The sequence below is a fragment of the Grammomys surdaster genome, unplaced genomic scaffold (genome assembly GCF_004785775.1).
Source record: "Grammomys surdaster isolate TR1022 unplaced genomic scaffold, NIH_TR_1.0 323, whole genome shotgun sequence".
Lineage (NCBI taxonomy): Eukaryota > Metazoa > Chordata > Mammalia > Rodentia > Muridae > Grammomys > Grammomys surdaster.
In genome coordinates, this window is record NW_021604742.1 from 38,445 (window position 1) to 55,163 (window position 16,719).

The 16,719-nt window shown below is 38.6% G+C and overlaps 1 gene segment (V, D, J or C); it reads left to right on the forward strand.

Annotated features, from left to right (window-relative positions):
• Positions 1-15,722: 15,722 nt before the first annotated feature.
• Positions 15,723-16,237, forward strand: LOC114629951. The segment is given in 2 exon segments: positions 15,723-15,826; positions 15,909-16,237. Coding segments are annotated over 2 exon segments (375 nt in total).
• The last annotated feature ends 482 nt before the right edge of the window (positions 16,238-16,719 follow it).

The following is a 16,719-nucleotide window of genomic DNA, read 5'->3' on the forward strand; positions in this document are numbered from 1 at the left end:
AGAGCAAAAACAGAAACCAAAAGAGAAAACTTATTATTCACAGACAAACTGAGAAACTGGCACCTAAACTTCTAATAATCCATTAGACAAATGGTTAGAGGCCAGCATAAGAACAACACTAACAACAACCAGGGAAATATGGTAACACTGGATCCAAGACATCTAACTATAGCAAGCTCTGCATATTCCAACAAAGCTGAAGTTCAATATGATTACCTTAAATCCAACCTTATGAAGGTGATAGCATACATTATAGAGGAAATACATAATACCCTTAGAAAAATCCATTAAAATATAAACATGCAGGGAGCCTGCTCAACACATGTTCTCTCTCTCTCTCTCTCTCTCTCTCTCTCTCTCTCTCTCTCTCTCTCTCTCTCTCTCTTTCTCATTCTCTCTCTGGAAGTCAGCAGCTACTGAAAGGATTAGTGATGTGGCATCATGCAAATAGCAATCAGAGTCCCAGTGATAGGAATGGATGGTTTTAGACATCAATACTACTGACAGAACAAAACTTAATTATCTGACACTAGCAAGAATGCCCAGGAAGAAACTCCGAACTTTTAAAAACTTTTCCTTGTTTATTTTATTTATTTACATTTCAAATGATATCTCAATTCCCAGTTTATTCTGGGAAAACCTATTCCATGTCCTCCCTACTTCCATGAGTATGCTCCCTCACTCCCCTTCCTGCTTCACTGACCTAGCATTTCCCTACGGTGGAGAATTGAGTCCTCACAGGACCAAGGGATTCCCCTCCAATCGAGGCCAGAAAGTCCTGCTTCTGCTACATATGTAGTTAGAGCTGTGGGTCACTCCCTCTATGTGTACTCTTTGGTTGGTGGTTTAGTCCTTGGGAGCTCTGGGGGGTTTGTTGTTTGATATTATTCTTCCTATGGGGTTTCAAACCTTTACTACTCTTTCAGTCCTTTCTCTAACTCCTCCATTGGGGTCCCAGGGCTCAGTCTGAAGGTTATCTGTAAGCATCCTCACATGTATTGATCAGGTTCTGGAAAAGCATCTCAGGGGACAGTTATACTAGGCTCCTGTCAGCAAGCACTTCTTGGCATCAGCAATAGTGTCTGGGTCTGGCATTTCTTTCAGTCTCTGCTCAAACTTTTGTTGCTGTGTTTACTTTATTTTTTTAATAGTAAAACAGTTTTTTTATTTGTTAATGTAGCATAAGAAATTTAAGCATGTTAGACTATCTTAAAAACTCAACTATCGCATTTGAAGAGAAAGCCTTCCCCCACCCTAACCTCACCTGCCCATTCCCCTCATGAATCAGGAATCTAAGAGAAGTGTAGTTGACCATGCAATAGCTCTGCAGAACCTCCATCCAGAGTGCTTACATGATGACTAGATTAATATTGCCTTCTTACAAAATTTTTCTTCTATTTTCTATTTTTAAAAAAATGTAACCTTGATCACTTACTACAAAAAAATTCCATACAAAAGTTCATATATTGAAAAACTGCTTTCCCCCTCCCACACAGCATATATATTTATAGAGAGCAGAGAAAGATCAAGAGCAGACCACCCATCTAGGGAAAGCAATCATCAATTATGCCTGGACACGCAGTGGTTTTCTTACCCTCCCTGTCCCCTCTTAAAAGAACTTAAAAAAAAATATATACACATACAAAAAGGAAAGAAAAATGCCAAAAACTTGAGGGCACCTTTCCAAACAGTACAGTTAGCTCAGTGTCAATAATTCACATCTTGCAACATGTATGGATAGGATTTCTTTTACAAAACTTTCAGTGTCAAAAGGGAAATTAAGGCCATCAGATTCGCAGCTTAAAAATTCACATAAAGGAAATACAAAAATATCATGTGCTTCTGAGAAGGCTCTGCACTGTGTACAGGACTCCATGCTTCTAGCTTGAGGAAGACGTGACAAGTTCACATAATGGCACAGCTTTTATTGGATGCTCTTGGAGCTCCCTGCTGATGGAAACACTACTCCAATGGGCTCCATGAGCTGTTTACTTTAGAGAGGAACAATATTGGGTTAACATTTTGAGATTGTTGGGTGGCCCCATCCCTCAACCTGGGACCATGCCTAAGTTATGGATATGGTCTCTACAGGTTCTTTCTCACCTTTAGGGGATATTTAGGCTAATGCCATCCCCATTGTGTCCTGGGAGCCTCTTGCTTTCCTGGCATCTGTGACTTCCTGGTGGCTAACCCAAGTTCTCCATCCCCATTGCCACACATCTATGTTCAATTTCCTAACCCTCTGTACATCTCCCCTATCTCCTCCCACCCAAGATACTGATCCATCTCTTTCCTGTCCCTCCCTTTCTCTCATGTCCCTTTGACCTTCTACCCCCATTGAGAATTTTCTTCCCCCTTCTAAGTAATACTGAAATATTCTCGCCTTGGTACTCCTTCTTCTTGAGTGTCACATGATCTGTGAGGTGTATTAGGGGTATTCCAAGATTATTTCCTAATATCTACTTATCAGTGAGTATACATCATGTGTATTCTTTTGTGACTGGGGTACCTTCCTCAGGATTATATTTTCTAATTCCATCCATTTGACTGTGAATTCCATAAAGTCACTGTTTTAATAGTAGTACTCTGTTGTGTAAGTGTATAACATTTTCTGTATCCATTCCTCTGTTGAGGGGCAACTAGGTTGTTTCCAGCTTATGGGTATTATAAATAAGTCTGCTATCAATGTAGTAGAACATGTATCTTATTAAATGTTGAAAAATCCTTTGAGTATAAGACCAAGAATTCTATAGCTAGGTCCTCAGATAGTACTGTATCCAGTTTTCTGAAGAACTAGTAGACTGATTTCTAGAGTGGTTGTACCAGTTTGCAATTACACCTGCAATGGAGGAATGTTCCTCTTTCTCCACATCCTAACCACCATCTACTGTCACCTGAGTTTTTGATCTTTGCCACTCTGACTGGTGTGCATTGGAATCTCAGGTTCATTTTGATTTGCACTTCTATGGTGACTAAGGATGTTAAATAGTTTTTAGGTGCTTTTGGATGATTCGAGATTCCTCAGTTGGGAATTTTGTGTTTAGCTCTGTTTCCCATTTTTAAATAGGGTTATTTGGTTCCTTGGAGAAGAACTTCTTGAGTTCTTTGTATGTTTTGGATATGAGCCTTCTATTCGATGTAGGATTGGTAAAGGTCTTTTCATAATCTGTAGGTTGCCATTTTGTACTGATTATGAGAGTGTCCTTTGCCTTACAGAATATTTTCAATTTTATGAGATACCATTTGCCTACAGTTGATTTTAGAGTCTGGGCCATTAGTGTTCTGTTTAAGAAAATTTCCCCTGATCAGTTGTGTCCGAGACTTTCCCACTCTTTCTTGAAAGCTTTGTACAAATAGATAAGAATTGGTTAATTTGCATTTGTCTACATGCGGACCACCACTTAAGCCAGCACCAATTGTTGAATATACTGTTTATTTTCCACTGGATGGTTTTAGCTTCTTTACCAAATTTCAAGTCATCATACTTATGTGGGTCCATTTCTGGTCTTCAACTCTTTTTGATTGATCTACCACTCTGTATTTGTACCAATATCATGCAGTATTTATCATTATTGATCTGTAGTAGAGCTTGAGGTCAGGTAGGGTGATTCCCTCCGAAGTTCTCTTATTGTTGAAAATAGTTTTCGATATCCTGGGGGTTTTGTTGTTTCAAATGAATTTGAGAATTTCTCTTTCAATCTCTGAAAAATTGAATTGGAACTTTGATGGGAATTGCATTTAATTTCTAGATAATTTTTGGTAAGTTGGCCATTTTTATTATATTAACACTGACAATTCCTGGTGTCATTTTCTTAATTTCTTTATCAGCCCATTTATCCTTTAAGTAGAGGAAGGCATCTGACTTGTTTGAATTAGTTTTATACCAAGCCAATTTGCTGAACTTGTTTATCAGCTGAAGGAGTTCTTTGGTGGACTTTTTGGAGTCATGCAAATATACTAGCGTATCATCTGGAATAGTGATATTTTGACTTCTTCCTTGCTAATTTGTATTTCTTTGATCTCCTTTTGTCATCTAATTGCTCTGAATAGAACCACGAGTACTATATTGGTATTCTGTTCTGGAAATTCTCTCCTGTACTAAGAGTTTAAGGATATTTCATAATTTCTTTTACAGTAATATAATGTATCCCATTTTATGGTAAGATCTTTCATCCCCCTGAACGTCAGTTTCATCCAGGGTGATGAACATGTATCGATTTTCATTCTTCAACATATAGATCTCCATGTAGTCCAGTACCATTTTACTATTTTTTGATCAATGTTCATAAGAAAATTTGGCCTGAGTAGGGAGAGAGTGTGCAACTTTATCTAGTCCCTGATTTTAGTGTGATCCCTTCAAGTTTCTTTCCATTTAACGTTCTTTCCATTTAATGTTTAATGTTTCCATTTAAGGTTTCTTTCCATTTGATGTTGGTTACTGGTTTGCCTTATATTACTTTTACTGTTTTTAGGTATGGGCCTTGAATTTCTAATCTTTCCAAGACATTTAACATTAAGGGATATTGGATTTTGTCAAATGGAAACCCTGAACTACTCTTCTGTTTTTTTTTAATTTTTATTTTACTTATTCACATAACAGACCACTCACTACCACACTACAAGTCACTTCTTTCATCTACCCTCCTCCCTTTACCATTCTTCCCTTCTCTGAGCAGCTGGATCTCCTCTCCATATCACCTCAACACCCTGACACTTCAAGTCTCTGAAGCCTAGGCACTTCATCTTCCATTGATGCCAGCCAAGGCAGCCAAGTTAGAAGACCTACATACAAGTAACAGCTTTTGGGATAACACCAATCACACTTGTTCTGAATTCATATGAAGACAAAGCTGCACATGTCCAACATATGAATGGGGAGGACTAGGTCCAGCGTGTGTATGATTTTTGATTAGAGGTTCAGACTCTGAAAATGCAAAGCATCTAAGTTAGTTGACACTGTTGGTCTTACTGTGGAGTTTCTATCCTATTCAGGGTCTAAAATATTTCCTCCTATTTTTCTATAAGAGTCCCCCCCCCACCCCCCAGCTCCATCCACTCTTTGGTTTTGGATGCCTGTATCTGTCTGAGTCATCTGCTGGCAAAAACTATCAGAGGACAGTTATGTCAGGCTCCAGTCTGCAAGCACAACAGAGAATCATTAATTGTTTAAGGGATTGTTGCTTGTCCATGGGATGGGTCTTAAATCAGGACCTGTTATCGACAGTTAATTCCCTCAGGCTCTGTTACAACACTAGTGATAGCATTTCTTGTAGACAGGATAAATTTGGAGTTGAAAGTTTTGTGGGTTGGTTTGTGACTTTATTGCTCCACTGAGGTTACTGCATGGCCACAGGAGGTGGCTTCTTAAAGTTCCAAACCACCAATATAGTGAATCACAGTTAAGGTCACTCCAATTGATTCTTGGGCACCCCCTATATCCCAGGTGTCTGTCTCATCTTGGAGATTCCTCCCAATCCTCACCCCCTACAGTTTGATATTTCCATTTATCTTAATGGCCATTTAGACATCCTAATTGTCCTTCTCCACACATGATCCTAAACCTCCCATTCCCTTCCACATTTAACTTTCCCTCCCAGATCATTCTCTCAATCTGTCTCTTATGACTATTTAATTCCCTTTTCTAAGTGAGATTCAAGCTTTCTACCTTGATCCTTCCTTCTTGTTTAGCACCACTTTGTCTGTGGAGTGTAACACAATACCTTTATTTTATGGCTAATATCAACTTGTAAGTGCATACTACGAGTATCATTTCAGGACTAGGTTACCTCACTCAGGATGATATTCTGGACTTTACTTGATTTGCCTGCAAAATTTATTATCTCTTGGATTTTACTTCCTTAATAGTATGCCATTGTGTAGATGTAGAATGTTTTCTTTGTCCATTCTTCAATTGAGGGACATCTAGGTTTTTTCCATTTACTGGCTATTACAAATAAAGAATCTATGTACATAGTTGAGCAAGAGTCTTTGAGGGATGATGGAGCATTTATGGAGTATATTCCCAGGAGCAAGATAGTAGGTTCTTGAGGTAGAACTATTGCCAGTCTTCTGAGAAACCACCACATTATTATCCAAAGCGATTATAAAGGTAGACCCACACGTCAGAAATGAAGATGTGTTTCCTTTGCTCCACATCCTCGCCAGCATGTGCTAGCTCTTGAGTTTTTCATCTTAGCCATTCTAAAGAGTGTAAGATAGAGCTCAGAAATGTTTTGAATTTCACTTCCCTAAAAATTAAGGACTTGGAACATGTGTTAAAGTGTTTCTTGCCCATTTGAATTATCACTGTTGAGGATTTTCTATCCTATTTTGAATTGGATTATTTTGTTGTTGTTGTTGATAACTGTTGACTGTATCCAATTGACAGTGTCCTTTGAGTTAAAGAAGCTTTGACATTTTATTAGGTCCCATTTATCAACTATTGATCACAAAGCCTTAGGCATTGGTACTCTGCTCAGGAAATTGTGTTCTGTACTAAGATTTTAAGGGATTTCCCTAATTTCTCTTATAGTAATATAATGTATCCCATTTTATTGTGAGGTCTTTCATCCACTTGAACTTCAGTTTCATGCAGGGTGATGAAAATGTATCAATATTCATTCTTCAACATATAGATATCCAGGTAGTCCAGCACCATTTTACTATGTTTTGACTACTGTTCATAAGAAAATTCATCCTGAAATTCTCATTTTTTTTTGTTAGATCTTTGTGTGGTTTAGGCATCATGGTGATTTTGGCCTCATAGGTTGTGTTTGACAGTGTTCCTTCTCTTTCTATTTTGTGGAATAGTTTGAGCAGTATTGCTAACAGCTCTTCTTTGAAATTCTGAAAGAATTCTGCACTAAAACAGTTTGGCTATGAAACTTTTAATTTTAATTTTTGGTTGAGAGACATAATTACTGATTCTATTTTGTTGGGATTATGAGGCTGTGTAAATAGTTTACTGATCATGATTTAATTTTGTTGAGTGATATTGGTCTAGAGAATCATGCATTTTGTTAAGATTTTCCAATTTTATGGAGGTCAGGCTTTTGAAGTAAGATCTAATGATTCTTTAAACTTCCAGAGTCTCAGTTGTTTTCTTTCCCTTATTGTTACTGATTTTGTTTATTTGGATACTGCCTTTATATCTCTTGATTAGTTTTTCTAAGGGTTTGACTAAATTGTTGATGTTCTCAAAAAAAAAAGCTTTTGGTTTCATTGATGCTTTTAACTTTTTTTAATTGCTAACTGATTGATTTAACCCTGTTTGATAAGTTGCTGTCTTCTACTCCTCTGCAGTGTGCTTTCTTCTCCCCCCTCTCCTTCCCCTCCTCCTCCCCCTTCTCCTCCTCTTCCTCTTTCTCCTCCTCTTCCTTCTCCTCCTCCTCCTCTTCCTCCTCTTCTTCTCCTCCTTCTCCTTCTCCTTCTCCTCCTCCTTCTTTTTCTCCTCCTCCTCCTCTTCCTCCTCCTCTTCCTCCTCCTCCTCTTCCTTCTTTCTTCAACCATCCTACAACACTCAAGGGCCATCACAAAGAAAGAAACAGACAGAATGTAAGATCTAGAAAGTGGATTTAAAAGTCATAAAACTGTCTGTGGGGACTAATATATTCTCATTGCACAAATGACATAACATCATCTATACAAAATCAAACCAGTCAAAACCACAGCATGACAGCCTTGGAAAAGCTAAGAAAGTAACAGTGCTTCCTGACAAATTTGATAATATTACTTTAATATGTGAGATCCATCAAGTAGAAGAGAACTAATCTCTGTAAGTTGTCTTCTGTGGTTCATACAAAGATCTTGGCGCATGGGTGCCTTGTCTCAACAAGTAAATAAAGAGCAAAACTAATTTAAAAATGTATGTTGTGAATGGTTCCCATTTAAAAGAACAGATTTGACACTGAAGGGTAAACCAAGGAAGTCAGTGAATAGCATTGTGTAGGCCAGTGCTGTGACGAGCTGACCGGAGTCCATCCAGATATCATTGGGGGCAGTTGTCTATGGCAACCAGCAATTAGAGAAGTGAAAAGGGGCAAAACAAGCACACATACATACATACAGAATTGTTGAAGGAGAAGCAAATTCCAGCTGTATTTTTTCTTTTAAAACTTTTATAACCCTTAAGACTTTTACTTCATAGCCATACATTACACATTTTCCAGAGAGAGTCTTGACAAAAACATATTCTTCAAAGACATAAAACCACTACAAAAAAGGAAATTACAACAGGATATTGATTACTTATTTCTTATATGAAACTTATCTAAATAATTCTCACCTATCTTTCTTTTCATAAGCTCAGTGTGACCTCAAATCTGTAAATATTTTACAAATTTTATATTTCATCAATTCTTTTTATACAGTCCAGTCTTTATCGCCCTCCTGGTCTGCATGCTGACTGTTCCTCATCCTATTCCTCATTCTAGCCCCCCTCATACCTTACCCACAGGATTGTTCCACTCCCTAGGGCCTTAAGTCTCATTCTAGGGTTAGGTGCCTCTTCTTTCACGAAGGCCAGACAAGACAGTCCTCTGCTATATATGTAGTGGGGCCTCATATAAGCTGTTATATGCTGTCTGGTTGGTGGCATAGTATCTGAGAAATCTCAGAGGTCTAGGTTAATTGAAACTGCTGGTCTTCCTATTCGGTCACCTAGCTCCTTAGCTTCTTCCAGCTTTTCCCTAATTCAGTCACAGGTGTTCCCTGCTTCTGTCCATTAGTTGGGTTTAACTATTTGCATCTGATTCTTTCAGATGTTTTGGGGACTCTTGGAGGGCATGCATACTAGGATACTGTCTGTGAACACACCATAATTGAGACGGATCCCAATTTGGGTGTGTCACTGGAACTCCTTTCCCTCAGTCTCTTCTCCACTTTTATCCCTGTAGTTCGTTCAGATAGAAACAACTCTGGTTTGAGTTTTTGACTGTGTCATGGCAACACCAACCCTCCACTTCATGCCCTGTCTTTCTCCTGGAGATAAGTTTCAAAAGTTCCCTCTTGTCACTATAGGACATTTCATTTAAGGTCCCTCCCTTTTAGTCCTGAGAGTCTCTCACCTACCAGGTCTCTGGTACATTCTAGAGGGCCCCACAACCTCCTACCTCCCGAGGTTGCCTGTTTCCATTCTTTCTGCTGATCCTCACAACTTCACTCCTGTTCCCCCCACCAAATACCTGATCATGATCCCCTTTCCACTCCCTGTCCCCTATCCCATCAGGTCCTTTGCTAGCTCTGCACCTGCCCTATGATTGCTCTCTTTTCCCTCCCAAATATGGTTTAGGAATCCTCACTTGGGCACTTCTGCTTGTTAACCCTCTTGAGTTCTGTGAATTATATCCTAGGTATTCTGTACTTTTTGGCTAATATCCACTTATTACTGCATATATACCATGTGTGGCCATTTGGGTCTGAGTTACATCACTCAACATATTTTCTAATTTCATCTATTTTCCTGAAAAAGTCATCATAACCTTTTACTTAATAACTGAGAATATTCCATTGTATAAATGAACCACATTTTGTGTATCCATCCTTCTGATGTGGTACATCTGAGTTGTTTCTAGTTTCTGTCTGTCATAAATAAGGCTTCTATGAACATAGTGGAATAAGTACCCCTGTAACATGGTGTTGCATCTTTTGGGTATATGCCTAAGAATGGTATAGCTGGGTCTTCAGGTATATCTATTTCCAGTTTTCTGCGGGACCCCAGATTAATTTCCAGAGTGGTTGTACCAGTTTGCAATCTCATCAGCAATGGAAGAATGTTCCTTTTTCTCCACATCCTCAACAATATGTGCTGTCACCTGAGATTTTGATCTTAGCCATTCTTTGATTGGTATAAAGTTTACTCTCAGGGTCATTTTGTTTTGCATTTCCCTGATGACTAAGGAAGTTGAACATTTAAGTTTTTCTCAGCCATTGTTCATTTTTCTACATACAGACTGCCAGGTAGATCAGCAATATTTATTGAAGATGCTTTCTATTTTGCATTGTTTATTTTTGGTTTCTTTGTCAAAGATTAAGTGTCTGTAAGTGTGTGGGAAAAAGGTCAGGAAGGAAAAAGGGAGATCATGATCAGATATTTGGAGGTATTCAAGAGTGAAGCAGTGAAGTCCAGCAGAATGAATGGAAACGGTCAATATCAGGAAGTAGAATGTAGCAGGACCCTCTAGAATGTATCAGAGACCTGGGAGGTTAGAGACTCTCTGGACTCCAAGGGAGGGACTTTAGATGAAATATTCAACAGTGGGGAGAGGGAAATTGTAGAGTCTACCTCCAATAGAAAGACAGAACATCAAGTGGAAGAATGGGGTGGCCATCCTACAGTCAAAAACTTTGACCAAGAATTGTTCCTGACTAAAAGTTCTGCATGGAAAAAAATGGAGAAAAGATTGATGGAAAGGAGTTCCAATGACAGACACGAATTGAGATCCACCTTAAGCAGGCTCCAAGGCCTGACACTATTACTGATGCTATGGTGTGCTTACAGACATGAGTCTGGAATGGCTGCCATCTGAGAAGCTCAACAAGCAGCTGAATGAGACAAATACAAATACTTCCATACAACCAATCGACAGTAGCCAGATATCCTTGAGGTTGAATTCAGGGAAGTGAAGGAGGGTGCCCCCATAGGAAGAACAGCAGTCTCAACTAACCTGGACCACTGAGATCTCTCAGATACTGTACCACCAACAAAGAAACATACATGAGCTGGTCTGAGGCCCCTGACAAATATAAAGTAGTGGATTGCCTGGTCTGTCCTCAGTGGGTGAAGAAGCACCCATCCTTTGAGAGACCTGAGAACATAGGGAGTGGTGATGCCTGAAGGCATGGGGGTAGAATGAGTACATCATCTTGGAAAGAGAGGAGGAGAAATGGGATGAGAAACTGACGGAGGGTGGCGAGGGAGGGGAACAATGTCTTGACTCTAAAAAATGAAATATAGTTTTTGTAAAAAATGCTAAAAGAAAACTAAGCAGAAATAATAAAGGATACCTCTCAGGTCATAGAAATTCTACAGCCACCATGAAGTAGTATCCACCAGAATTCTATTTCTTCTTGTGTTGGGTGACCTAACATTTCACTACTGACACAGTCATATCTCTAAAGAAAAACACATGTGCTCAGGAATATATATCTCTCATATGATGTAAGCCCAGCTTAAACCTGTGAGACACTATAATCTTTAATTATTTCTGCAATGTGAATTCACAGAAAAACCTTGCCTTAATTACTTTCTGTTGCTGTTATAAAATGCAATGACCAAGGCAACTTATTAAACAAAAGGTTTAAATGGGTTTATAGATCAAGAGGGATATAGCACGACAGGAAAGCATGGCATTATGCAGAAACCATGTCATCTAGGTAAATTGAGAGATAAAATAACCAACAAGTAACAAGTAGAATTAGAGAAATCTGAGAATGGTGTAAATCATTTGAATTCTCAAGCCTGTCTTTCATGACATGTTTTCTCCATCAGAGACACACTTCCTAATCCTTCTCAAATAGTTTCACCACTGTCTCGAGCTCCACTTTTACTTCCTAAGGAGCATACTCCATACAAAAGAACCCCACAGGCCGAGTCCTGACTAAGAAGTTGTTATGTCCTTCTCACAGGAGCCTTCTACAGGTTTTGTGTGTCCTGGGTCTGAAACTGTGCTTTGTGTCTGCTCCATGCTGTAAGCATCTCAGAGACAATCCAGAGAGCTTCCAAGTCCCTAACACTTATTTGGAATGTCAAAGTCATCCAATCTCATGAACTCAGCAGCTGTCAATTTCTCTGCATTTCTGGTTCACATCCAGTGAGCAGATAGCCATGGGATATAAAATAAAATTGTATATCTGTGTTGATGTGTATGCTTTATCTTGATTCTTTCCACCACTAGGAAGTGTATACTTCCTAGTTCAGGGGATAATGTCTACATCATATAAATGACTAAAACAGCTGGATAATACTGATCCAAATTCAGCTGAAAGAGCAAAAATTATTTTTAAAACAGAGATGAGTTTTAAAAAAAAGCATAGCACAGAATCAATGTTTTTCATCACCAGTGCAATTAAAAGTAAAGTTTGAAGATTTATCCTCATATATTTTGTAAATATCCAGGATAAGTTATGTAATGTGACCTTACACCAGGTTCCATGCATATGGATGCTTAGAATGTGAGACTGTAAATGTACAGTCATCTGATGTTAAGTACATTTGATTCAAACAAAATATGTATTCATGTTTTCATGAACAAAAATGAACAAAATCAATAGTTTTCCCATCACATTTAGGGGGATTTTAGAACTTTATCAGACTAGTCTAAATCTGACTAAGTGTTGTCTCAGAGAGAAGCTTTACACAGCATGGGGAAGCACAAAAAGACACTGGGGAAAATATATCACACCTGAGCCTGATCTGGAAATATGAAAGCGTGTGATGCTATTTAAACTTCATAGTTTCAAAAAGGTATGGCATAACCACATATAATTGTCAGTGAACAAAAATATCCCTGCATCTTCCCTGAAACTGTCTTCCAGAGCTTGTTATATAGCAAGAGGAGATGCAAAGAGGGAGTTCTGCTACTCAACAAAACCAGCCCAGTGCTGAGCCTCATCTGTGGCATAGGAGCTTAGCACTGGATTCCAGTCAGTACTCCCCATTCAATGATTAGCATGGAAAGCAGGCTACTAACTATGGAGTTGGGGCTTAGATAGGTTTTCCTTTTTGCTCTCTTAAGAGGAAATTAACAGAGAAGAAACTATGTTTTGTAACAGCAAATGAGTAAAAGGGAAAGTGGTATATGTGGCAGTTTTCTGACAATGATTCTCTCTGCTTTCAAGTATGTAGGGTGAGATGCAGCTGGTAGAATCTGGAGGCAGTTTGGTACAGCCTGGAGAGTCCATTAAATTCACTTGTGAAGCCTCTGGATTCATCTTCAGTAATTTCTAGATGAAATGGATTCTACAAGCCCCAGAAATAATGCTAACGTGGTTAGTAGATAAAAAAAAATGATGGTAGTGCAAAATACTATCCACAGTCTGTGAAGGATAGATTTGCCATCTCCAGAGACAATTCTAAAAACATATTTTATCTACAAATTTAAAGCCTGAGAAATGAGGATACTGCCATATATTACTGTGCAAGTGACAAAGTGAGGAAATGAAGTTGTGAGATCAGGCATAAAACTCTCCACAAGATTCTGATGGCCAGTAGGGGCCCTGGTACACAGGAATCTTCAGATCAAAAGAAGTAGAGGATTGTGAATGGTACAATATTTTAGGTTGTAATGATCTCAAATTATAATACACATTTTCCAGAAAACTTCTACAGAGGCATGCAACTAATAATTTTTGAAATTAGCAAATATCTAATGAAATATGTATATAAGTCTGATGTACATAATTAAATAGAGAATACAGTCATTCTGAACAAACTTGAGAGCATTAACAGGGCAGATATGACTCACCTGCAGATGTGGGCATCAGAATCACAATATGGGGAAGAATGGAAATAAGTAGTTTTAAAACAAATGAATTTGGGGGAGGGTATTGGATTTCCCTCACGATTAAAACCCAAGCCAAGGATTCCAGAAATCCCTGAGAGAATCCAGACCTAGATGAATTGTATTGCCTTGAGTAATAGTCTGAGAAATACATTCAAAATGCTCAGAATAATTGTTTGCAAAAAGTAACATTCTGTACAGAGTCACCAATGTTAAATTCCACAATCAGCTTTGTTGTATTCTGCCTTAATTTGTGCCAGAGATTCATGTGCAAAAGCTTAACTCCTTTGGCTACAGGAAATAGATATTTCACCTGAGTCTCTTGAGTTTGTCAATCCTTGAGTTTAGTGATTAAACAAGTGAAACATTCTAACCTAACCAAGGAGTAAGTGAAGGAATACAAACAGTAGAACAAATCTAGGCAATGTGTGTCTCAAGTGTTGATGAGAATATAAGAAGAATGATTAGAAGTGTGTGAAAGACCATAGGTAAAATGATGACTTTGCTGCTGAAATTAAAAAAATAACCAAAGACTCATGCATGTTCCTTTGAACATAATAAAACTGTCACTTTTCTCACAAATTCATTAGTGCCTTTGATTGTCTTCATTTTCCATAAAGCGTCATAAAACCATTTGGAAAAAGTTCATGAAGGAGTTCTTCAGGAAGAAAACTTATTTATGGTGTTTAATGACACATCGGTAAATAGTCCATTGTTTCATGAACTGAACATACCTCCCACTGTGGACAACTCTCATGCTTAGGAACCCAGAGTAGTGTGAACATGAATGATTTCTTGTGAGTATTGGTGTCTCCCTGCTGCAGTTAATCCTACTTTTCCTTGCTCATTTTAACATTCTTTCATTGCTCTTTTGGTAGGAAGAATCTCATACAAACCATAAGTGGTGGAAGTGGATGTAGTGGAATTATAAAATCTATTGGTGCAGGCTGTTTATAACTAGACCCATCGCCCAGAGATTATCTTTCTGCTGTTAAGGGAATGTCAAGACCGTCCTTTGATATAAATCATAAGAGCTTCATGAGACAGTATCCATTCCAAAGTCAGATATCTTCTAAGAATTCTACTGACATTGCATTTTAAAGGATCAAACTCTGATCAGGAAGATTCCATCCCCTCCCACAACACACAGTCATTGTGATATTCCTAAATCTGCGTCAGTGCTGCTCAGACCTTCAGTAAGATGACAGAGCAATGCAAAAGGCTCCAGCAGACTATCATGAGCTGAAAGGACTGTAATTGATCAGACAGAGAGCGTACAATAAATGATATAGAGTGAGATTAAGTGTTAAAAATGGAGAGTGTGTTATTCAGTGATATGATTGCACAACCTGCATAAGTCTTTCCTCATCCCGTGAAAGACCAAGAAAGAATTCATTCAACAGGTAGATCGCAATGATAATTTGAAAAAAAAAAAGTTAGTTTTTTTTTTCTGTAATGGAAACAAAAGTTTAAAACATATGAATACTAAACACCCTTTTAAGTTTCTGTCATCTTAACCTATCTAGAAAATGTAAAATTAGTAAGGTTGTTTGATATTTCATCAAATCTAAGCAACAACGAAATCTGTTAAGAAAACAAATGACACCAAATGCTGATGAGTAGCTGGTGGAAGAGGAAATATAATATATGATTGGTTAAACATGCTGTAGCTCATATGGAAATCTGTCTGGAAATTTTTCCAAAAGATAAAATTACAAACGTAATATTACTTCCTACATTATTCCTGTGCAAGCAGCTCAGGACACTCTACTGGAAATTTACCAGATCTTCTTTGCAACAACAATAAGACAGGTTACCAAATTCTAGAAAGATTACCATCTTTCCTAAATATGTATAATATTGGTGGAAATAGAGAAGAAAACTAGGAACAGTGTGGACATACTAATAAAAAGCAAGAACCCAAGTGTGAAAAGAAGGTTTGCACTGTCTTGAAACCTTAAAAATACAGGAGCAGAGGAGGTTCCCTGGGAGATTGGTATAGAAAATGACAGTGGGATCATATCTAGATAAGTTTTCTGTAATTTCTACAGTCTTCATGCACTCTTATTCCATGCTCACGCTATAGGAAGCCAGAGCCAGTGACTGTCTTATTTTAATAACCAAGTGCATTCAGTATTCACCCCCCCAGTAATGAAGCCAACTCTCAATCCCTACATGCAAATGCTTCTTCTAGGTCTAAACTTAAATTCTCTCCTGTGCTGTAGGCACTCCCATCTCTCTCACTGGAGCCTGTTCTCTGAAGAAACAGGGTGTAACCTAAATGATGAGAGTGTTAAATCTTGTGTACCTGTTGACAGCCCTTCCTGGTGAGTGTTAATATTTCATACATCTGTCCATGTGGGGTTTTCAATTTGCGTGATTTATAGAATTTACTCTTCTTGTTTGAAGGTATCCTGTCTGAGGTGCAGCTTGAAGAGTCAGGACCTGCCCTGGTAAAACCCTCTCAGTCATTGTCCCTCACCTGTTCTGTCACTAGCTACTCCATCACCACCAGTGGTAATGGCTGGAACTGGATCAGGCAGATTCCAGGAAATAAGCTGGAGTGGATGGTGTACATAAGCTACGATGGTAGCACTATTTACAACCCATCTCTCAAAAGTCGAATCTCCATCACTAGAGACACATCCAAGAACCAGTTCTTCCTACAGTTGAACTCTGTGACTACCGAAGACACAGCTACATATTACTGTGCAAGAGACACAGTGTGGAATCTTTAGTGTGAGCCCTGACGTAAACCTCTTTGTAGAGCATCACTGTACCAGCAGGGGGCATGCCACTTACACTAAGCACAGGAAACCTAATTTAAAATAGGGAAAAATAATTCTTGCACAAAACTAACCGGAGACTTCTGCTCTCCAGGTAGACACACTGGTGCTAAGAATATCAGATAATACAATGCCCCAGGCCTCCAGATGTTCCTTAAATTATACCCAGAATTCTTCATTGACACAACCTCCTGGAGGCTCAACATCCCAACTCAAAACATAAATAGTACACTCTTGTTCTCCTGAAGGAAAACCCAATTCTAGCAACCTCAGAGATAAAACCAGAACCCCCAAAGCAACATTGTTATCCAGAACCCCAGTGGCCACTGCAGCTCACTGAAACCCAGAAACCCCGAGGCAATTGGAAAGCTCCAAAGGACACTCAGGTCCCAAAAACTCCAGTGGAGTCCCTGAAGACTCTCTGAACATTAGAA